Source organism: Fundulus heteroclitus, chromosome 2, assembly GCF_011125445.2.
Source record: "Fundulus heteroclitus isolate FHET01 chromosome 2, MU-UCD_Fhet_4.1, whole genome shotgun sequence".
NCBI classification, from domain to species: Eukaryota; Metazoa; Chordata; class Actinopteri; order Cyprinodontiformes; family Fundulidae; genus Fundulus; species Fundulus heteroclitus.
Genome location: NC_046362.1, coordinates 20,798,357 through 20,820,507, shown reverse-complemented (window position 1 = coordinate 20,820,507; position 22,151 = coordinate 20,798,357). Strand labels below are relative to the sequence as shown.

General features: G+C 40.9%; 2 protein-coding genes across 2 annotated transcripts in view; both read right to left on the bottom strand.

Annotated features, from left to right (window-relative positions):
• LOC105938587 (voltage-dependent calcium channel subunit alpha-2/delta-1) overlaps nucleotides 1-13,132 on the bottom strand; it is a gene marked incomplete in the record, with an annotated part of 88,610 nt that extends 75,478 nt beyond the window's left edge. The window contains 1 exon segment of the mRNA XM_036150478.1: nucleotides 12,744-13,132. Within this exon segment, the coding sequence (XP_036006371.1) occupies nucleotides 12,744-12,832 (89 nt within the window).
• Nucleotides 13,133-18,073: 4,941 nt separating this feature from the next.
• pclob (piccolo presynaptic cytomatrix protein b) overlaps nucleotides 18,074-22,151 on the bottom strand; it is a 36,153-nt gene continuing 32,075 nt past the window's right edge. Inside the window, exons 23-24 of the mRNA XM_036150461.1 lie at nucleotides 21,535-21,680; nucleotides 18,074-21,196 (exon numbers count right to left, since the gene is read on the bottom strand). Coding sequence (XP_036006354.1) covers nucleotides 21,053-21,196; nucleotides 21,535-21,680 — 290 coding nt within the window. The 3' untranslated portion in view covers nucleotides 18,074-21,052. The remainder of the gene's footprint in view (nucleotides 21,197-21,534; nucleotides 21,681-22,151) is intronic.

Here is a 22,151-nt window from a genome sequence, read left to right as displayed (position 1 = left end):
TTGTTTCCACTAACAAAAGCCTTCAAAGCTGTAATCTGGTGTTCTTTTAAATAATTAATATACTGTATGTTATATTGGACAACACTGATCAAATAGTAGCATCAATGTTACAGCTTGCTTCCTCACTGTGAGCTACCTTTGCTGTCTGAATTAAACCAGTCGCTTCTTTGATAAGTCACATCTACAAAAATCCCATCTGGCGATCCTGATTGGCTCATCCTTTTTATGTGGTATTGAAAGCAGCAATTCTAGATGGATGTGTGGAACAGTGTGGACCTCTGAGGAATGAAATCCACCTGGTGAGAGTCAGGTTAGAATTGTTCAACTTTGAATGTCATTGTATCCAGGAAGTTGACCTGTTTTAGGTAAATGAATTTGTTTGATTTTGATGGAAGGGTGGTGGCTGTCCAGGGTGTGGATTAAGGAGTATAGATCCTTCAAGCAACAAGATACCTCAGATGTCATCCAAGAAGCGGCGGTAGGCTTCTGGTAGTTTCTGGCATTTCTGGAAGGCCTCCTATTCCCATTTAGCCTAGTAAATATTAGCATAGGCTGGAGAAAACCTATTCCCATGTCAGTCCCCTTGATTTGAAGGAACCACTGATCAGGAAATTGGAAGTTGTTGCACTGCAGGTTCAATTTGAGGAGTTCCAGGATCTCCCTGTCTGGCCTGGAGGGTTCTGGGTTGTTTTTGAAAGCATTCCTGGATTGCTTCAAGTCCTCTGTGTGTTTCAATGTTGGTGCAGAGACACTCTACATCCATGGTGAATAGAATACTGTTCTCTTTTACATTGCATGATGCTTCTTTCTCCCGGAAGTCTTAGGTGTATTTAATGTAGCTGGGATGGTGGACAGTGGGTTCAAATAGTGATCAATTAGTAGTGCTGCCATAGTCTGATACTATTGGTCTACCTTTTGTGATGTGGGGAGGTTTAGCCCAGTCTGCAGGGTCCTTGTGAATTTTGGGTAATACATAGGAATATACGTTTTTTTTTTTTTTTTTTTTTTTTGTTCCTGTAACTGTTTGAAAAGGTTATTCACTAAGAACTGAGTTTCTGCATAAATATGTGCTTCCAGAGGTTGGTAGTATTCTGTGTCATTGAGCTTGCACCTTGCTTCTCAAGCATAGTCAGATTTGTCCATAATAATAATGGCTGAGCCTTTATCCGCTGCTTTCATGATTGTGGATTTGAGGCTGCTGCGCTCCTCCAGGCGTGTACCTACCCTGGTGTGAGATTTATTGTTTTGGGGCCTAGGCTTAAGTGTTTTAGGTCCATTTGGTCCTGTTCTATTAGTTCTAGAACTAAAGGATGTATTTTGTGCAACGGTGGTTCCTAATGGAACGCTATTGTGAATGGTGGTGGTCCTGGGTTTTGGGTCTGGTATAAATAATGAGGCAAGATTGAGCTTTCAGTGGTATTGTTGGAGGTCCATCTTGAGGGTTTCCCAGACATTTTTCATTCTGGTTGCTGTTAGTACAAACGAGAAGCCCTTCTCTAAAAGTTGTCGGTGTGCTTTTTCTTTAAGCTTTATATTTAACCAGATGCCTGCAGCTTTCCACTAAGAGTAATCAGCATTTGACATAATCTGACATATCATATTCGATTAGCTGTATAATGTGTTCACAAAAATAGATATAGAAGTTGTCATGGTTTTCAGGTGACGAGCCCACATGCAGATACGATCGGGAGGCAACGCACAGTTTTAAGATGTTTATTTTAAGAAACAGGCAGATCTAAGGACGGGACTACGGGTGAGTCGGCTGGGTCAGAACGTCAAGGCTGGCGAGTCTGTAAGAAAGAGGAAGTCAGAAACTCTGAAAGTTGAACCAGGGGAATTGCTAGAAGTGCGCTGCTTACCATTTAGCCGGGCGGACCTAACCGGGAAGAAGTAGCGTCGGGAATACTCTATGATTCTACTCAGCTGGAGTTAGGCGGCTGGTGGCTGAGGACGGCTGATGTAACTGGCGAGGGATCCTGAGCGAACCTCGTCGGCAACGGTTGACAGATGGATTGACCAGAGTGAATGCAGAACCAGCAGGAACCGGGAGAGGGGAACTCAGGCCTCGCTGGGTAACATCCAGGAAGTATGAGGGGAGCGCCAGAGCAAAATCTGAGCAGGCGGTTCTGCTGGTCTGTTTCTTCGGAACGAGACGTCAAGACGGGTGAGTGCATCCAAGCACAAAAATCTGAGGCAAACAGAGATCCAAAAATTAGTCAAAAAACGAAGAGCAAAAACTCACAAGCTGGTGTCCGAGCGTAGGGACAGAGGCCACGTCGTACCACGACTGGTTAAGGCTCTGGCGTCTTCCATCTGTCAGCGCTCTGCTTAAGAAGCCAGAGGAAGCCGCCTGCAACGAGCTGCAGGTGTGGGCCACGCCTCCTCAGCCAACCAGACACACCTGCGGAATAGAGTTAGAGTAGAGCAGCACAGAGAATCCTGACACTACCCCCCCCCTCAACGGCCGCCTCCTGGCGGCCCAGACGAAGAGGTGCTGGGCTGAGTAGCCCAAAAATCTGAAATCAAGTCCTTATTCAATATAGTAGCTGCGGAAACCCACGAGCGCTCCTCAGAGCTACAACCCTCCCAGTCGACGAGGTATTGGTGACCCCTACCTCGCCGACGGGCATCCACAACCCTGAGAACCCGAGGGTTCTGACTGTCCTGGGAGGGTGGAGGGGGTCCGGAAGGAGGGCACAAGTTGCTGTCCAAAACGGGCTTGATCTGGGACACATGAAAAGTAGGGTGTACTCGGGAGTGAGGGGGCAGACGTAAACGGACAGGTGCTCGGGTTAATCACCGTCTCTATCTCATAGGGACCAGTGAACCGGGGAGCAAGCTTCTTAGCGGATGGGTTGGACAAAACGTCTCTGGAGGACAACCAAACCTTCTGACCGGGGCGATACTGAGGAGCTGGTCGGCGGTGCTGGTCGGCAAACCTCTTGCTCCGCTCCGCGGTGCGAGTGAGGGCAGTGATAGTTGTTCTCCAGATGTCCTGGCAGCGAGCAATGTAGTCGTTTACGGAGGTGAAGGGAATCCTGAGTTCATCTGTAGGTAGCAGTGGAGGCTGATATCCTAAAGCAACCTCAAAAGGTGAACGTCCAGTAGCTGAGGTAATGTGTGAGTTGAGGGCATACTCCACCCAGGGCAAAAACTTGTTCCAGTCAGAGGGTGAAGATGACGTCAGGCAGCGGAGAGTAGTCTCTAATGGCTGGTTCATGCGTTCCGTTTGGCCATTAGTCTGAGGATGATATCCAGAGGTGAGTGTATAACGGGCACCCAGAGCAGAGCAAAAGTGCCGCCAGACCTGGGAGATAAACTGAGGACCCCGGTCAGAGAGGATGTCAACAGGGATGCCGTGAAGTTTGAACACATGTTTGATAAGAAGCTGGGCTGTCTGGAGTGCGTTGGGTAATTTGCGGATGGGAATAAGATGACAGGACTTAGAAAACCGATCAACTACCGTCAAGATAGTTGACATACCTTGGGACAAGGGGAGACCGGTAACGAAATCAATCGCTATGTGGGACCATGGACGTCTGGGGATGGGAAGAGGATTTAACAAACCGGAAGGTGGCTGCGTAGAAGACTTATTCTGGGCGCAAACGGGGCAGGCGAGAACATATTCTCTAACATCCTTAGTCCATGAAGGCCACCAGAACCGCCGGGAGACCTGGGACTGGGTTCTATAAATGCCCGGATGGGCGGAAAACTTCGTGTCATGACTCCAACGTAGAACCTCAGGACGAACAGACTGGGGAACGTACTTAAGCCCAGGTGGCCCTGTACCATGGGTCCGGGTCTAAGAGTTGGGCCTGTCTGATTCTGTCCTCCAGATCCCAATGCAGCGCTCCAACCGTACAGGTGGGAGGAAGAATCGGTTCCGGCTCCCTCTCTTGTTCAGAAGATGTAAACAGACGGGACAGTGCATCAGGCTTGACATTTCTGGAGCCGGGTCTGTAGGTGATGGTGAGGTTGAATCGAGAGAAAAACAAAGACCAACGGGCCTGTCTAGAGTTGAGTCGACGGGCTGACTGCAGATAGGAGAGGTTCTTGTGATCTGTCCATATTATGATGGGCTGCTCGGATCCCTCTAACCAGTGCCGCCACTCCTCCAACGCTAGTTTAATTGCTAGTAGCTCACGATCACCTACATCATAGTTCTGCTCTGCCGGTGATAAACGACGGGAGAAGAACGCACAAGGGTGCAACTTACAGTCTACCTCCGACTGTTGGGACAAAACCGCTCCCACCCCGGTATTAGAGGCATCGATCTCTAAGATAAACTGTTTGGCTGGGTCGGGGTGAACTAGTATGGGAGCCTGGGAAAAACGGGCCTTAAGTTTACTGAAAGCCTCCTCGGCCTCTGGACTCCAGACATAAGGTACTTTGGGGGAAGTGAGAGCATGTAAAGGAGATGCTACCTGACTATAGTTCCTGATAAAGCGCCGATAGAAGTTGGCGAAACCAAGAAAGCGTTGGAGCTGTTTGCGCGACTCAGGAACAGGCCATTCCACCACTGCCCTTATCTTTTCCGGATCAGACTTCACCTGTCCGCCCTCTAAAATCAGACCAAGAAAGGAAACAGAAGACTGGTGAAAATCACACTTCTCGGCCTTAACAAATAAGCGATTCTCTAATAATCGCTGGAGAACAAGACGGACGTGTTGTTTATGTTGTTCTAGGTCACGAGAGTAAATCAGGATATCGTCAAGATAGACGAAAACAAAAACATTCAGAAAATCCCGAAGGACATCGTTCACTAATGCTTGAAAAACTGCCGGGGCATTGCACAAACCAAAAGGCATGACTAAGTATTCAAAGTGACCTAGCGGGGTCTTAAAGGCCGTCTTCCACTCATCCCCCTGTCTCACCCGAACCAAATGATAAGCGTTGCGCAGATCAAGTTTAGTGAAGATCTTAGCATTCTGGACTGGTTCGAGGGCTGAGGATAATAGAGGGAGCGGGTACTTATTCTTAACGGTTATTTGGTTAAGCCCTCGATAATCGATACAGGGTCGAAGGGTTCCATCCTTCTTACCAACGAAAAAAAAACCGGCGCCCAATGGGGAGGATGAAGGACGGATTAACCCCGCAGCTAGAGATTCCCCTATATACTTCTCGAGCGCTTGACGTTCTGACCTGGAGATGTTGTAGAGCCGACTCACCGGTAGTGGAGCCCCAGGCAATAGGTCAATAGCGCAATCGTAAGGGCGATGTGGGGGAAGTGAACAAGCCTGAGTCTTACTGAATACTCTCTGAAGATCGTGGTATTCCTCCGGAACTAGCGATAGGTCAATAACGTCCCCAGATTCTGTCTCAGGGGAAGGGGTAACAGATACAGGGCGAGCGGACTGTAAGCAACGAGAATGACAAGCTGGAGACCAAGATTCTAATCGGGACTCGGCCCAGTTAAACTGCGGGCTGTGGACACTTAACCAGGCTAAACCCAAAACAACGGGTGAACGCTTTACAGGGAACACGAAAAACGAAAGTTGTTCCCGGTGGTTACCCGAAACTATCACTACTAGAGGTCGAGTGCGATGGGTGATTAAGGTTAAACTCTGCCCATCCAAGGACGACACCCGGAGAGGCTCGGGTAAAGGTTCGACCGGCACACGAAGCTGATCCACTACGGTTTGGTCAATTAGGTTGAAGTCCGAACCGGAATCAACTAGAGCCGAGACATCGAAAGTATCTTGATCAAACATTAACGTCACTGGTAAATGTAAGCGAGAAAGAGATGGCGCCTTAGTAACTACTCGGGGGCTAGAACTATTAACGTCCACCGTTCTCCCCGTTACGAACGGTGGACTGGATCTTTTGGCCGAACCGGACAATCCTTAAGGAAATGACCTTCCCCTCCACAGTATAGACATAAGTTGCCCGCGAAGCGCTGTTGACGCTCCTTATTGGTTAAACCAACCTGGCCCAACTGCATGGGTTCGGGAGGTGATGGAGCGGACCGCGGTTCCCTATGGGTGAGCGTGGAAGAGGTGGATGATCGCATGACTTGGTTCGGTCTAACTCGGCTCCGACTACGTAGCCGGGTATCCAACCGGACAGCTAGCACCACAAAATCCTCAAAATCCCCGGGTTCCTCCACCCGGGCTAATTCATCCTTAAGGGATTCATCAAGAGCCTGAAAAAATACTGCCTTTAACGGTCTTGGTTGCCAATCCGCCGCTGCGGCAACCGTACGAAACTCCACTGAGAAGTCAGATACGCGTCGACCGCGCTGTCTTAACGAGAGGAGATGACGAGACTGGTGAGCCGAATCTAACTCGGGCGAAAAAATAGTCTTAAACTCGGTAACGAATTCCTGAAAAGTAACCCCGAATGACTGACAATCAGGGAATCGAGCCTCAGCCCAACTAAGGGCCTTACCTGTTAGGAGTCGTAATACATAAGATATCTTAACCTCATCTGAGGCGAAAGTCTGGGGGGATCGGTTAAACACCAGTTTACACTGAAAAAGGAAACCTCCGCAACTCCCATGGTCACCAGAGAATTTCTCCGGACTAGGTGACGCGCCCTCAAGTGGCGGAGCCCAAAGCTGATTATCAGTGCTCGGAGCGACGGGAGGCGGGGTGCTAATGTTTTGAGTGACAGGCGACGTCATCGCGGAAGTAACTGTGTCCATGAGCTGGCTAAACTGAGCGGCTAATCTATGAAGCTGCTCCTGTGTTGAATTGACGGCTAAACCTAGCGACTGCATCTGCTCTTGCTGTGCGGCTAACTGCCGCCCGAACGTATCCGCTGGACTTTGGTGGCCAGAGCCTTCTTCTGTCATGGTTTTCAGGTGACGAGCCCACATGCAGATACGATCGGGAGGCAACGCACAGTTTTAAGATGTTTATTTTAAGAAACAGGCAGATCTAAGGACGGGACTACGGGTGAGTCGGCTGGGTCAGAACGTCAAGGCTGGCGAGTCTGTAAGAAAGAGGAAGTCAGAAACTCTGAAAGTTGAACCAGGGGAATTGCTAGAAGTGCGCTGCTTACCATTTAGCCGGGCGGACCTAACCGGGAAGAAGTAGCGTCGGGAATACTCTATGATTCTACTCAGCTGGAGTTAGGCGGCTGGTGGCTGAGGACGGCTGATGTAACTGGCGAGGGATCCTGAGCGAACCTCGTCGGCAACGGTTGACAGATGGATTGACCAGAGTGAATGCAGAACCAGCAGGAACCGGGAGAGGGGAACTCAGGCCTCGCTGGGTAACATCCAGGAAGTATGAGGGGAGCGCCAGAGCAAAATCTGAGCAGGCGGTTCTGCTGGTCTGTTTCTTCGGAACGAGACGTCAAGACGGGTGAGTGCATCCAAGCACAAAAATCTGAGGCAAACAGAGATCCAAAAATTAGTCAAAAAACGAAGAGCAAAAACTCACAAGCTGGTGTCCGAGCGTAGGGACAGAGGCCACGTCGTACCACGACTGGTTAAGGCTCTGGCGTCTTCCATCTGTCAGCGCTCTGCTTAAGAAGCCAGAGGAAGCCGCCTGCAACGAGCTGCAGGTGTGGGCCACGCCTCCTCAGCCAACCAGACACACCTGCGGAATAGAGTTAGAGTAGAGCAGCACAGAGAATCCTGACACTAGTTAAATATATTTTACTGTTTTTTGTTTTTATGAATAATTTTGCCAATAGGTGCCAATATTCATTATGGATGTAAAACCTACAGAAATTGTTGTTATGGTTTAGGTTTTTTGTTTGTTTTACTTTGGTATTTGTGGACTTTTCTTATTTAGCCAGTCACCTTCCAGCCTTCAGCCACTATTCAATCAGCTCACCCTATTCTAGATCATCTCCACCTGTTACCACTAATTAAGTCTACTCAGCTCACCTGTGCACCAGCCGACATATACCCTCCTCAGCCAACTCATCGCTGCCAGAACGTCTCTCTTCACCTAAATGGTAACCAGATTCTGCGTGCTTAGCCAGCAGGACTTTCCAACTAAGTTTGCCTGTGTCTGTGTGCTGCAGCCCTGCTTGTTTCTCAGTGAGTCCCTGCCATGTGCTCTGCCATGCAATTGTGTTATGTTATGATATCCATATGGACCAAATTATTCCTTAGGTATGATTCTGATTTATTGTTGAAAATGTGCCATAAAGAGCAAAGGCAGTTCTGAAGGCAAAACAAGATCCAAGTTACCAAGTTATTCAAGTATATTCTGTTAGAGCACTGTAGTAAGGGTATTGTTGTTTCTGCTCTTAGTTAATGTTTCTGATCTCCAAGAAAACGTTTGTCTGTTTATCTTCAGATCATTTTGGTGCTTATTTTTCTGTTTTGATATTAAAATACTCAAATTGACAGAGCATGGTTATTGCTTTAATATTTGTTTATACCACAATACTTTAAAGAATATATCCCCCATGTGCTATGAAAAAACAACTATGTTGTTAAATATGTATATTTAGGTGCAATTTAATATTATTTTTTATCCTCTTAGTATTTTCTCAAATCACAGTGATTAAAATGTATCATCCCATATTTATATTTACTATCCACATGTCTTAATAATTCTTGCTGTGAGCATGAGATAGGCTACATTTCTTTTTAAAAGACAAACTTTATATATTTGTAGGCTCTATTTTTTTTTTCTTAATGTTGTATATGATGCATTGCTTCATTTGTTATTCATAGTAATAGAAAGCTTCTGCAAATTAATGTACTATTTTGGTTGAATGTGTAAAATATGTAAATGCATGGATGATGTATCAATAGAGAATCCATCTTTAGAGTCCCAAACACCTTTGAAAGCACAATTTTATAAATGCTATGAAGTAATACCTGTTAGGTCAGGGGCATCTTTATAACTTATGATGACCTACGTTCAGTAACTTATGACTGATCACACATATAAATGCAACCATAACACAGTGATTTTGAAAGCTAATAAAATGTAACGAAGTTGGTGTGGTTGAGCTGACATAGCAGCATTTTTTCTGCTCCGGTTGCTGAGCTTTGATTACTGCAGACTGTGGTACAATGCTGGATAATTAAACACACACACACACACACACATATAAACACATCCATATGGCAACTGGGTCAGACATTGCCCTACATTGTTTTTACAAACACAGGGAGAGCAAATGAGTGCAAAAAATAGAATGAGAGACAGAGACACAATGCAAGACACAGGGAGACAGATGTGATACAGTCACTAGAACCAGGGGGAGTAATGTGCTGGCCTGTAGTGGGGATCTCAGTGGGCGGCTGTGTTAAACTACACTCTAATTACAGGTCATTAAAGTAGCAAAGACAGAGGCTGTCCAGTCCAGACAGCAAAACAAAATGTGGTATAAAACACCAACTAATGCTCCAAAACAATCTTAGGTGCTATGGTCATACTCTGTCCATACTAGCTACTCATATTTTATTAGTTTGTTCTTTACATAGAGACAAAATGGCATGTTTGGATTTTAATCCATTGATCTCCAGTTATCATGTTTAGTGGGATTTAGGAATATAACCATCACAGGTTATTGCTGTAAACCCCAAACCACTATTGTTTATTTTAAAATGATCTTTAAAATGATGCTCCAGATATGTAAGATAGTGTAAACTATTTCCTCTCCAGAGCTGCTACTAAAACAACTGGGCATAATAATTTCAACTTTACAAAATATCAGATTCCTACACTTGATAAAAAAGCAGCTGCCAAGCTGCTTGCCAATCCTTTACTGTTGAAAGAGAATAATTCAACAGAAGGCATTTTTGAAGTTTGCTGAGTTTCTTTTTAATCATTGTGTCTGTGTTTTAGCATACTTGTGAAAACTGCAGACTTCAAACTACATCACCTTCTTTTCTCCTATATTTCAACCATTCTTCATTTTCCAGTCTCTCACATGTTTTACGCTGATTACAAAACAAACACATGAAGGACACATCCCTACTCCAACAACGCAAATTATCACCACTGACAAGAAAAGTGAATAACACTGATTATCTCTTTGACGTGGCAGGAGTTTGGTGGGGAATAAGATACAGCAAGTGAATGTCTTTTTATGAAGGCCAAGCTGCTTTGGCTGTCTTTTTTTTTTTGGGGGGGGGGGGGGGGGGGGGTTACCTCTTTCAATATGAAAATGGTAAAAAGGCAACAACATCATTAGCAACCAAGACCTTGTTGCATGTTCAGTGTGGTCCAGTTCAACAGAAAAACTACTGTAGTGCAAATTCTTAAGCAAGTCAGTGTTGTTTCTCACGGAAACACGTCAAAACACACAGTGCATCAATGTGTTGCATATGAAGCCACAGCGCTACCGACCAGTCAATGTTGGACAACCTGACAACTCTCACCCACCAGAAGCACCTAATGGGCACATGAGCATCAAAAGTGGACAGTGGAAGAATCAAATAAGCTTGACTAGTTTACTCCATCATTATTTATTTTACATCACCTGAAAAGCAGGACACATGCATGACACTTAGATCGGGAACAAGTGTTTTGTCTCCAGTGAAACCTTAGTTCTTGTTATCTACAGTGTATGGATGTTACTTTGACTCATACCACAATCCTAAGCATTATTGCAGTGCATGCACAACATGCACAACACAAGTAATCCCTTATGGCTAGTTGTCTGACTTGTAATCTTATGTAGCTGAATATTGGAATAACGGAAACGATCAAAACCATACATGAAGCAAAAATGCTTCAAGAATGGTTTGGGAAAAACAAAAATGAGCTTGAGGTTTTGACTTGGCTTTCACAATACCTTAGTTTCAATCCAACGAGCATTTGCGGATTATGATGGACAAACAAGTCTGATCCATGAAGACAACACTTTAGAACTCACCGGACTTATAAGATTTCAAGCTAATATCAGGGTGTCAGATACTAGCGCATGTTCAGTGGAGTCTATATCTCAACAGCTAATTGCTGTTTTTGCAGCAAGGGCAGACAACTTATTTTTTTTCTTTTGTTTGTGCAAGACTTTCAAAAGAAGAATCTCCACTACTACTTAAATTTGAAATAAAAGTGAATACTTTGCCATGCAAATAAGATGGATGTGAGAAGGAGTCAGGATATTAAGCTTCTCAAGTTATGACAATCTTAAGTAGAAATATCACAGTGTCACTGTGTTTGTTGTCCATCCAATACAGTTTCTGTTATTTTATTGCATGGATTTTTGGAAAACTTTGAAATAAACACATGCAAATTTAGTATTAGTTTTTAGTTGACCTTTCAAATAGTGCCCAATGTTATACCTTCCAGTTGTTCTGCGAGTTACAGAGTACCACATAAATGACAAGCTGATATTAGCTGGTCGATTAGTCAGACTACCTGCTCCAGTGGAGTAGTTGGCTATTTAACAGATAAGTTGTGTATAGCCTTTAAACTGGTGCTTCAAAACAGTGTTACTTTAATCAGAATTATGAGTATCTGACCTTAGTTTCCACACCATGACTGATTTTGTCAGGACTGCAGTTGCATTTTTCTTTCTTGTAAATCAGGTGTGTCAAAGTCATTTTCAGCCAGCTTACTAGCAGTGTTCAGCAAGATGTGGTTGAAGTGGAGTAATTTTTCTGTTTTCCATACTGTCTGACATAACTTGACTCATTCCATCGCCTTCTCTGGCATCACATAAAGAAAATAGAATATTAATTAATGCATTTTAGAAACTTTAACTATTTAGATACTTTATGTAGCTTAACACAAGTAACCAGCCCATCACAAGTGAAGAGCAACAACATCTGGGACTCAGAAAGAGTTCTGTTGATATGGTCAAATTTCCCATAGAAGTTGCAACTTTCTGGAAATTATAAACCTTAGCTATATTTAGTCTGTCCTCGTTGATAGAAATATGAATACCAATGGTAAATAAAAGTGATAAGTAAAACTGTTGAACAAATGAAAATACTCCAGTCTGCTCAAGCCTTCAGTTTTAAGAAATCCCTTCAAATAACTTCTGTAATTTCCGGCTTTGCTGTTTTAATCATATTACAGCAGAAAAGTGTGAAGCCTCACCCAACATTCATGATGCTGTTCGCAAGAAGTCAAGCGTCTGATCCTAGTTAAATATTTCCTTATGATGATGAAGCTTTTTGTATCCCAATTTTTGCACAGGAAGTGTTGGCTTTCCTTTTGTGAATTACTATTCTGCAGCCTATGGGCTTTGATTCTTGCTGGATGTGTGTAACGAAAGCCTAATGAAAACACTCCCATTTGCATTTCTAAAGCACTTGGTATTAATCTGATACAAATAAGATCACTCCTTCTGATAATGAAAATTAGCAAATGGGGCATTTTTCTTTTCAATTTAAGCTATTTAATGAAAGTCTTAAAATGGTTTAACAAGCCTAAAGGACACATAGCTCAATACAGACATGCAAGGACCTCCCTTAGTCATTTTTAAACACATCATTAGGCTGTAGGGTAGCGATTGTAACTCCTCTACAACTTCATTGAGGAGCTGTCACGGCTGCACTGGGCCAACGGCGACAATCTGCCAGTTTTGGTGACCAACATTTATCAACGTCAGGATGCGAGCAGACAGAGCTGAGATGAAATACTTTCTGCCATCAATGTGTCTCTCTAAAGATGACCGTCGGCGCATGAATGGACCGACCAGCTGGACACCAGTCCCCACTCTCACGCCCACGCAGTCAGAGTGGCTCTTTGTAAAAATAAATAAATAACAAATCGCAACCCTTACACGTACTGAGGTGTGCGGCTAAAACAATGAGCGCTTGCAACAAGCAGCCTGGCAAACCATTAGAGCTCGGATTACACTGGGCTACTTACATGAGCTGTGTTGGGAACTGGGATGCCAAGCAGCCCTCCTGCCACAACAGGAGCAGGAACATCCAGGTTCTTACCCTGCAGGTATCCATTGCAAAGGGGAGAGAGAGAGAGAGAAAAAAGAGGGGGAAATTCCCCGATGTGCGTCAGTATCCAATCTGCTTTGCTTTCCCGTCGCCGCAGATGAATGGAGAAACGTGCGCAAGCGGCGCTGCCTGTTCCTCCCTCCCAGATTAACAAACCCTGACACCTTTAATCTGATCACTCGACCATCCTGCGCTCTAACAGGTACCTGAGCCGAAGATCTCAGACTGTCTCTGCCTCACCCTCCCTCCTCCCTACAGTTCGGTGAGAGGAGGGAGAAATAAAACAAATCTCACGCGTTTTCCTTATTTAACCCCATGCATTTTAATAATCCCCCCCCCCCAAAAAAAACAAAACAAAAAAAAAAAAACTAACTAAACTGAATACTATTTTACAAGGAAACGTTTGAACATTTTACTTCCGCGGATTTTACCTCGCTCTCCCAGTGTGTGCTACAGCATCCCGTCCGTACTGGGCAAACAAAAAAATATATTTATTCTTACTTTAATTCTGTGTGGAAAAAACACCCGACTACCACCCACACTGGCAAACGCATTCCGACTAGCTACAGATTCAGGGTTTTGGTTTTTCAAACGCCGTGCAACATATCAGCATCTGCAACTGGCAGAGACAGATGAGACTTTACGGTGGTTTATTGCAAACCCGTTAGTAGGCAAACACGACAATGAGAGGCATTGTGTATTGATTTGACACATTTAGTGAAAAGGTTTATGAGAAAAACACAATAACAGTTTAGTGAGTCTCAGTGTCATCCATCATAACTGTTGTGGGGAATTAGATTTGTACTATTTGCTTAATATTCTCGCTCTTCCTTTTTGTGCAGCTGAGAAGAAGAAAGTTTGCATTGTAAATCTAAACGCTGACAATAGTTCAGGGAATACAAATATGTTTTATTCGGAGCAAGTTTGCTCCGTGTGTGTTGTTGTCGGTGCATGCCCATGGGTTTATGTGTCTGATTCAGACCTGGAGGGAGGGCAGGGCAGCAGAGGCAAGTTGCTTGGGGATTTGGTTATCAATCGTTGCTTGGCAACCACACACCATCCTCTCATGGCCTCTCACCCCACCCACCCCCCTCCCTCTCCTCCCTTTTCTAGCTTTGTCTCTCCCTTGCCACCCATCCACTGCTCCAACTACACACTAAAGCATTACAGTTACCCTTCTCAGTTTCTTCCCAGTTCTAATCCTCTCCATCCTGATCGCATCACCTGCTGCACATCTTACCTCACATCAGAAAAAGAAGGATGCAGGTGTTGATGGAATGGGGAGAAATAAATGAATCGCGAGAACTGGAGAGGAACAAGCTGAAATCAGAAGGAACAGACAGGAAAGGACGGAGCAGAGGATTCCTCTTCAGACGTCCTTCTATATTATTTTTTATCTTATTACTTTTTAATAAGTTAACCTTACAACCAACAATCCTCACAAGAAATTTTTACTTTGTAGTCACCGTATTAAAGTAAAGGAAGTGTTGTGATCCAATCGACTGGGTTTCTTGCGATAGAAAAATATTCACCTATTGGAATAATAAAACTAACCAGACTGCAATGTTTCGATTGATTTGTAGAATGTCTGATTTTCTCCTCTCTTATGCACACACACACACACACACACACACACACACACACACCACACACCCACACACCACACATTATATATATATATTATATATATATATATATATTATATATATTGACTATATTTATATGTATATGTATATATATGTATATATATATATATATATATATGTATATATATATTTATATATATATATGTATTATATGTATTATATGTATATATATATATATACATATAATGTAATGTGTGTTTTGACGTATGTATGTGTGTATGTATGTGTGTGTGTTAATTAGAGCTAAATAAATACACTGAAATGAATGAAATGAATTGCTAGACCCTGTTTTACCAGTATAGAGGTGTGAGACAGAGCCCAGAAGACATTGTCTCCATGTCTAAATATTGTATTAGCCCTGTGAATTCTTAGTGCCTTCACAGACACTAACTAAAATGACAATCAGGCAGCTTCAGTTGATCCCAAACAATACTGCCCACGTCCTCACTAAAACTAAGAAAGCAGAGCACATTACTACAGATCTGAAGTCCTTATAATGATTACCCACATCTCAGAGAATATAATTTAAAATATTTATGTTAGTTTCTAAATTACCAAATGGCTTAGCATGAAAATATATTAGGGATCATTATGTTAGCAAATTCCTTATCACTCTGTTCTACAGGTTCAAGTTCATTCTGCATCCCCAGAAACCGAGAAGCAGCATTCAGGTTTAATGCTTTACTAATCTAGAACAATCTTTCAGATAACTGCAGAAAGGCTGAAACCTTTTGTTCTTTTAAATCAAGGTTAAACCCCCATTTGTTTGGAGGTACCTTTTTGCTTTTATTAAAACTATTATCTGAAATATCATTTCACATTGTAGTACAACTTCTCTTTACTTTATTATATGGTACTACAATGTACTTGTGTTTTCATGACAAGACTTTGAAGTGTCTTGTTGCTGAAATTTACTTTACAAATAAACTGGCATAATCTATTACATGACTGACTTAATATAGCACATTTCACTCAATTTAAATAAATTTCTGTAAAATCAGGTTGTACTAAAGTCAGATCCCTAATACTCAATAATATCTAAATGTATAACCAGTATAAAGATACAGTAGGAATGTTACATTTAACACCTTCTGAGTTATGTGCTGAGAATAATTTATTCTTGCTTTAAAAAAAAGCACCTGTATCAGACTGCCAATGATGATTTGATAAAGTACATGCTAAAAAGTCATCAATATTTTATGAGATTGCTTGAGGTGTTTACTGCCTGCTCATTTTTCATATAAAATGCTGCCACCTGGAGGTAATTCTTGCTTTTACAAGCATTAAACGTCCAGATTGGAATTCATCTCACATTTATGGTAAGTGATCAAAATCGAAAGTTTACAGTATACAATTACTGTACACTATATGAGAGAGAGGCATATATTTGATTTCATCCCATTTCATATGTTTCTGAGATTCACTCCATTGTCATGATGTCATGAGTGTTTCAGCTCTTTAAAAGTTAATTCTGTCTTCCTCAGGTGGTGTCTTTGTGTCAGAGATCCTCTGGGAACGTTACAGTCCGTAGGCTTTCCAGAGGTATTTTCTTTAGTTTCCATTTTAGACTTTTTTAAAGATGCTTCTTCAACCCTTTTTCACAATATGTCAAGGTCCAAAAAAATCCTGACTTAACGGATAAGCGTGCAATCTACCCAGTGTTTTTGTTTGTTTTAGATAGGACTGCATTTCAATATATTCAAATTTCATTTTTTTTAAAAAAAATCTTTGTTTCAGTAACTCGATTCAACCAAATTAGACTCCTATTCTATTGCTTTGTTTGATACAGAGTGAACTATGCCCAGCATTAATTTCTGTTATGATGAGATTGATAGTACACAGCTAATGGAAACCACATTTCTTCCCTGTAATTTAGATATATTTTAGGAGAGATACGAAAAAATAATCATGGAAATTTCTTAAAGAATATGTCCATGTGCTGGTCTGGAATTCTTTTACATAAATCACTGCATCAGTGCAGTGTAGCATGGATGTGATCAATCTGTGGCACTGTTCATGGGTTAAGGAAGCACACATTTTTGTAATAGCAGCCTTCAGCTCATTTGAAATGTTGTGTCGTGACGGCGTAGGTGAGGCAAGTTCGCTTTAAACCAAGTTTTGGCACTTTTGGCACAAACGGAAAGTGCCAAATCCTCTTGGAAAAGGAAGTAGTTGTTTACATAAATAGAGAGAAGCTTCAACTTGCCTGTAGATGGCTGCACTCACTCTGGACCTATGAAAGCACAGTGGAACAGCACAAGACGATAACATGGCTTCCCAAATCCTCCCTGGCTGTAGAAACTTTACAGCAGACCTCAACTTGGATTATGTGCCCCTCCAATCTTCCACCAGAATCTAGCACAATCATTTTCAAATTAAATGTAACATTTAGTTTGACTTTGCACCACTAAGTCTAGTCGAGTCCCTTTTTCTCCCTATTCAAGGAAAGAAGATATTGGTCTTGTCTTTTGGTCAATAGGGGCTTAATGCAAGAATTGGGGTGGTTGTATCGTGTCCTGAATACACTGAACCCAGCCAAATGTTTAGACCTAGTGAATTTCCCACAAACTCCTGAATGTGCTTTGCTTTACAATGTTTTCATGGCAGCAGAGTTGGTTGTGCACCTTTGTCTTTCACACTATTCCATTCCACCAAACCTTTAATTTAAATATGAGGAGGTTTTTTTTTTTTCTTGCATACCGTCCATGTGTAGAGGGTCAATGACTGTCTGCAGAACAAATGTAAAGTCAGATGCTGCTCCATGATTGAGTAAGCCACAACATTTCTGAATTAAAAAGCCTTTCTTTAATGGTCTTATGCAGTGTTGCATTGTGTGTTATTATAAACTTAAAGCCAAAAGAAAGGGAAATTCACATAATTACAGACTTCAAATGTATCCTTTGGCTGCACATTGAATTTATGTAGAGTCATATTCAATAAATTAGAATGTGTTTCTAAGAGGCTTCTTTGTCAGATTAAAAGTACCTTTTTAGAAAAACAATCTTTAAGCCAATATTAAACATACTTTTCTCTAAGCCCCCATTTCTGCAAAGTAAATGTAGCTTTTTTGTTGGTCTGATGCAATATTCTAATCTTAACTGCTGTGTTTCTTATTAGCGGAAGGTGGAAAACAATCATAGTTAACATAAGTACAGGCTATAAAACACCATTAGTCTCTGTTAATCAATACACTGTGTTTCACTTTGTGATTTGAGTTACTGAATTAAATTAACTTTTCAATAATATTCTAATTTATGGAATATGGCTGTAATAGATGAGTTCAGTTTTAGAATTAATTATTTTCTTGATGATATTCTAATTTACTGAGATGCAAATATAAATGATAATATAAAGTGGAATGCACAAAAAAGACGCATTGTTAGGTTCCTAATCCATTTTAAGAACTGTTTTAAAAAATCCCCACCAACCTGTCTTTTTAAAACTGCTATACTTAATGTGTGCTGCTGCTGCTATTAATAGAGACAAATATTATCTTAAAGCATATTAAACAGCCTGTCCAAAGTGTTTTACTCAAAGATGCCTGACCCTCATAACAAAATGTACTTTTAAACCAAAGACAAAAAACAAAAATGTCACACTATTCATTTGCAATATAGCTCTTAATATTTATTCTTTTGACTCAAGAGAAATGTTTTTTTTCAGCACAATTTGCATATCTCAACACACCCCGTGTACAACCACAAAACCATAACATTATATGCTTTGTTTTTACACTGAGTGAAAAACAAGACAATTTTACAAGCATATCTCTATACACTCAGCATACAGATAGATCTATACATATTTTCTTTCTTTTTTTAAAACATAATCTGTGGGCAAAATATACAGACAAACCATCAACAAAACATGCAACATCCAAAACAAAAGGTTTGAGACAACTACTTAAATTGAACATATTCCCACCTTATCAGTTGTTTCTGCAGGTTAGACGATATAATCTCACTTATAATCATCAGTGCAACAGCACATGTTTTGATAAATTCTCAGCTCCCCTTAAAGTACTCTAGTCACCCATCGCTGTGCAATTACCAGCGTTCTGTGATTCGGATTTATCTTTTTTATTACTTATTTTACACTCACATGCTCAAACCTCGGACATATAAACATTCAGTCATTGTAGAAAATAAACACTTCATGTACACATGTCAAACAACTTGAGCACATTCACGCCCCTCAGGACAACAACAAATGAATGGGTTCACAAATACAGGCAACGGTTGATCTGAACAAACGGCATTTAGAACTAAGTCTAATGAAACACGAGCGGTTTGACAGTCATGACTGGGCAATAAGACGGCTTACTGCACTGTGTACACAGACTGTTCAGTACACTATGAGCATGGAGTAGTGGATTTCACTGAAAATTGTGCATCCCTTTTGGGGAACCCCTACGTGTTAAGTATGTTTATCTTTTGCCACATAGATACAAAAATGTACACCACAATACTTCCTGCCACCACATACACTGTGACTCATAAAATTCTTAGTGCAGAGACACAAACCATGTAATTTGGAATGTCCCGACAGTTAAAACGAGACAGGAAAACAAACATTGTAATAAAGTGCACAAGCTCCATGTAGATGCTAACAGTGGTTAACATCAATATATACTAAAATAAGTACAAAATAAAGATATTTAATATTTTTCTCTCACCAAATGTACAAATCATAATTACTTTTCTATTAAGACATTTTATGACAATATGTTCAGAGAATTTAACATAAATGCATTCGAACACATATGTTGCATAGAATTACCTTAATAAAAGAACTGATGGGTCTGGGAAAACATTAAAAAAAGAGAAAGAAATATTGTAATATATATAAATACATAAATAAATACGTAAATAAATAATTGGATGGCACAACTAATAATTTACAATTTTAAGTATGGTACCTTCGGGATTGTAATTTAGTGTATGAGTGACATCTTGCTCTTTGTGTGTTTGTTGATTAAAAGTTGTCTCAGCCCTGTTTTACAATTAGACACACTTGACAGCAGTTCTATTGGATAATTCTCTTTTTTTGTCATCTTTTCTGATTTTGTTTATGTGGTCGCACAATGTTAAAAGATAAACAAGAACGTACATACAAGAGTCCCCTGCATACACATGAGAATTGAGACTTGGCCTCATGTGTTCCTCTGACCCTTATCATGCCTGAGAAAATATTTTTATCACAGGCAGTGAAAGATGCTGGTCCACTGTGTTTAACAGGAGTCACTGAGACAAAACATTTTAGTCTTTTACAAGCACAGCCAGAGACACAGAGGAGCATTTGACTTTTTTTATCTACATTTTGACATTTTTTGCAGGTAAAACCAAAATAAAAGGGCTTTGCTAACACAGAGACATCAGAGCAGTCACACAGAGCTTTTATGGTTTTGACACAACTTCTATGAATTACATTTTCATAGCAACAGTGTGATAACATGATGGAAGTTACAGAGAGGAAAAAAAACTACTGCAACCTAAAAGTAAAATGTTGCACAAATGACATAGATGTGTAAACGTCTGTCATTCTGAACAGTTGTAACATTTGTTACATTCAACACAGCATGTGCAAGATGCTGTTCGTTCTTCTGGTAAGTCTACCCCTAAATATGATGCTTGTGGTATAGTAATCTGTTCGCTGATGTTGACTCAACCCATGATCACAGGCCTGTTCAACACAGAGGTGCATCAGTGTGACAATATGGCCAACCTTCAGCTCACATAGGTCCGCATTTACCTAAAAGTTATAAAGACTGCTTATACATTAGATTACTGGATTGTCAGTGCACCACCCACTGCCTCAACCTGGAACATTTGTCGATATTACCATATATATATTCTGGTGACAAGAGAACAACTCTTATACTCTATGTTGTATTTAGTTATATTCTGCATATGCTAATTTTAAGGTTTTATATATATATCACACTGTACAATTATTTGATATGCTCTGTAATCTGCGTGTGGGATAACCAAAATGTTAGAAGTGCTGTACATTTAATCTTCATCCCACTGCAAAAGTTCAACAGTCTGATTTTTTTTTCCTGCGTTGACATAAATTGGAAGTTCTGTCATACAAAAATCATGGCATCATATGCATTCCTTTATCTTTAAATACATCAACACCACTGATGTCTGCAAACTCTCATAAGAATTACATACATTTTTTGTTATAATTTTAAAATCTTTTCCTCGGTTAGTTGGTTAAGTTCTCCCGTGCAATATCAAAATTATAATTGTGGATCATACAATGGAACTATGTCATAAAAATATAACTGTCCTAAAGCCATATTGCAGAGGAATATCAGTCAGCAACTGTCTTTGCATGTTTGCATCCAACCAAAGTCTATAGAGAACTGACATAAAAAGAGGGAAACGTGCGCTGGCAGTGTTTGACTGACAAGACATGCAATGTTATCTGCACATAGTTCCCTTCATCTAATGATCTATGAACTCAATATATGATTTTAATGTATATTTCTGTTATCTTACTTTTTTGTCTTCTTTTTCCCCGTTATACTCTAATGTATCTCTCGGTTTATCTTTTGCATCTCATTGGGTGGCACTCAGGGGTTTGTCAAGTTGGAGCTCACGAACAGTTTGTGCCAGCTGACCACTCTCTTCCTCATGTCCACCTTGTCAAGCCAGATATAGGCTTCCCCTATTAAGGTCTTCTTCAGAAACTTCCCTCCGTTGGACACCAAGAAAAGCTAAAATCAAACAAAATAAATAATTGTTCATCTTTTTGTGCACAATAAAGTTGCATGCAGTCAGATACAGTGATAGATGTATTCGTGTTCTGGGGAATAATTTTCATGTACTGGTAAATTAACATGATGAGTGTTTCTGGGTAACAAGACAACTAAACTATTATTCTTTAAACTATCATTTATTTTCTTGACCATGTTAACATTGATTTGAAAAAAGACAGATGGAAAATCTAGACATATATTGTAGAAACTAAAAGAACCTCAAGTTGCTCACAGACACTAATGAGATTTTTCCTCCCATGTCTATGTCTACGATTTTACGGTTTAACTGTGCTGACCTGAATAGAATGTCCTGTTGGGTTGAGGGGAAACCTGAAGGTCTCATTAAAGGAAGGCTCCCGGTCATGTCGACAAACTCTGGTCTTTTTCTTGATGATCCTCTTCTGAGTGGCTACATTCACCACATACAACTTGACATACAGGTCTGGAGGCCAGTAAAAAAATGTGTTAATACAATGTGTTTATTACCTGTTCCATGTAATAACATGTTACACACCATAACAAAACATAATCTAATGTAATGTAAAAAACATAACAAAACAGCACAGTGTGGCATAGTGTAGGCTTGCGCAACATAGTGTCACATAATGTAAAATAACATAATGTAACAAAGCACAGGACAACATATGTAGAATTTCTAAGAAATTAAAATTATGTTATATTCTGAAAATAACATGACAAACATAAACATGGCTTAACATAACGTAATGCTCCTAAGCAGAATGCAACATAAAACTTTACAGTATGTAGTTCAACTTAAAAAAAAAAAAAATAAGATAAAACTAAACATAGCATGATGCAACACTGTAACTTAATGCAGTGTAACACAACAAAGTATTAAGTAATATAAGGTGAACTCTCACCACCTAACATATGAACCATGCACCTAAATATA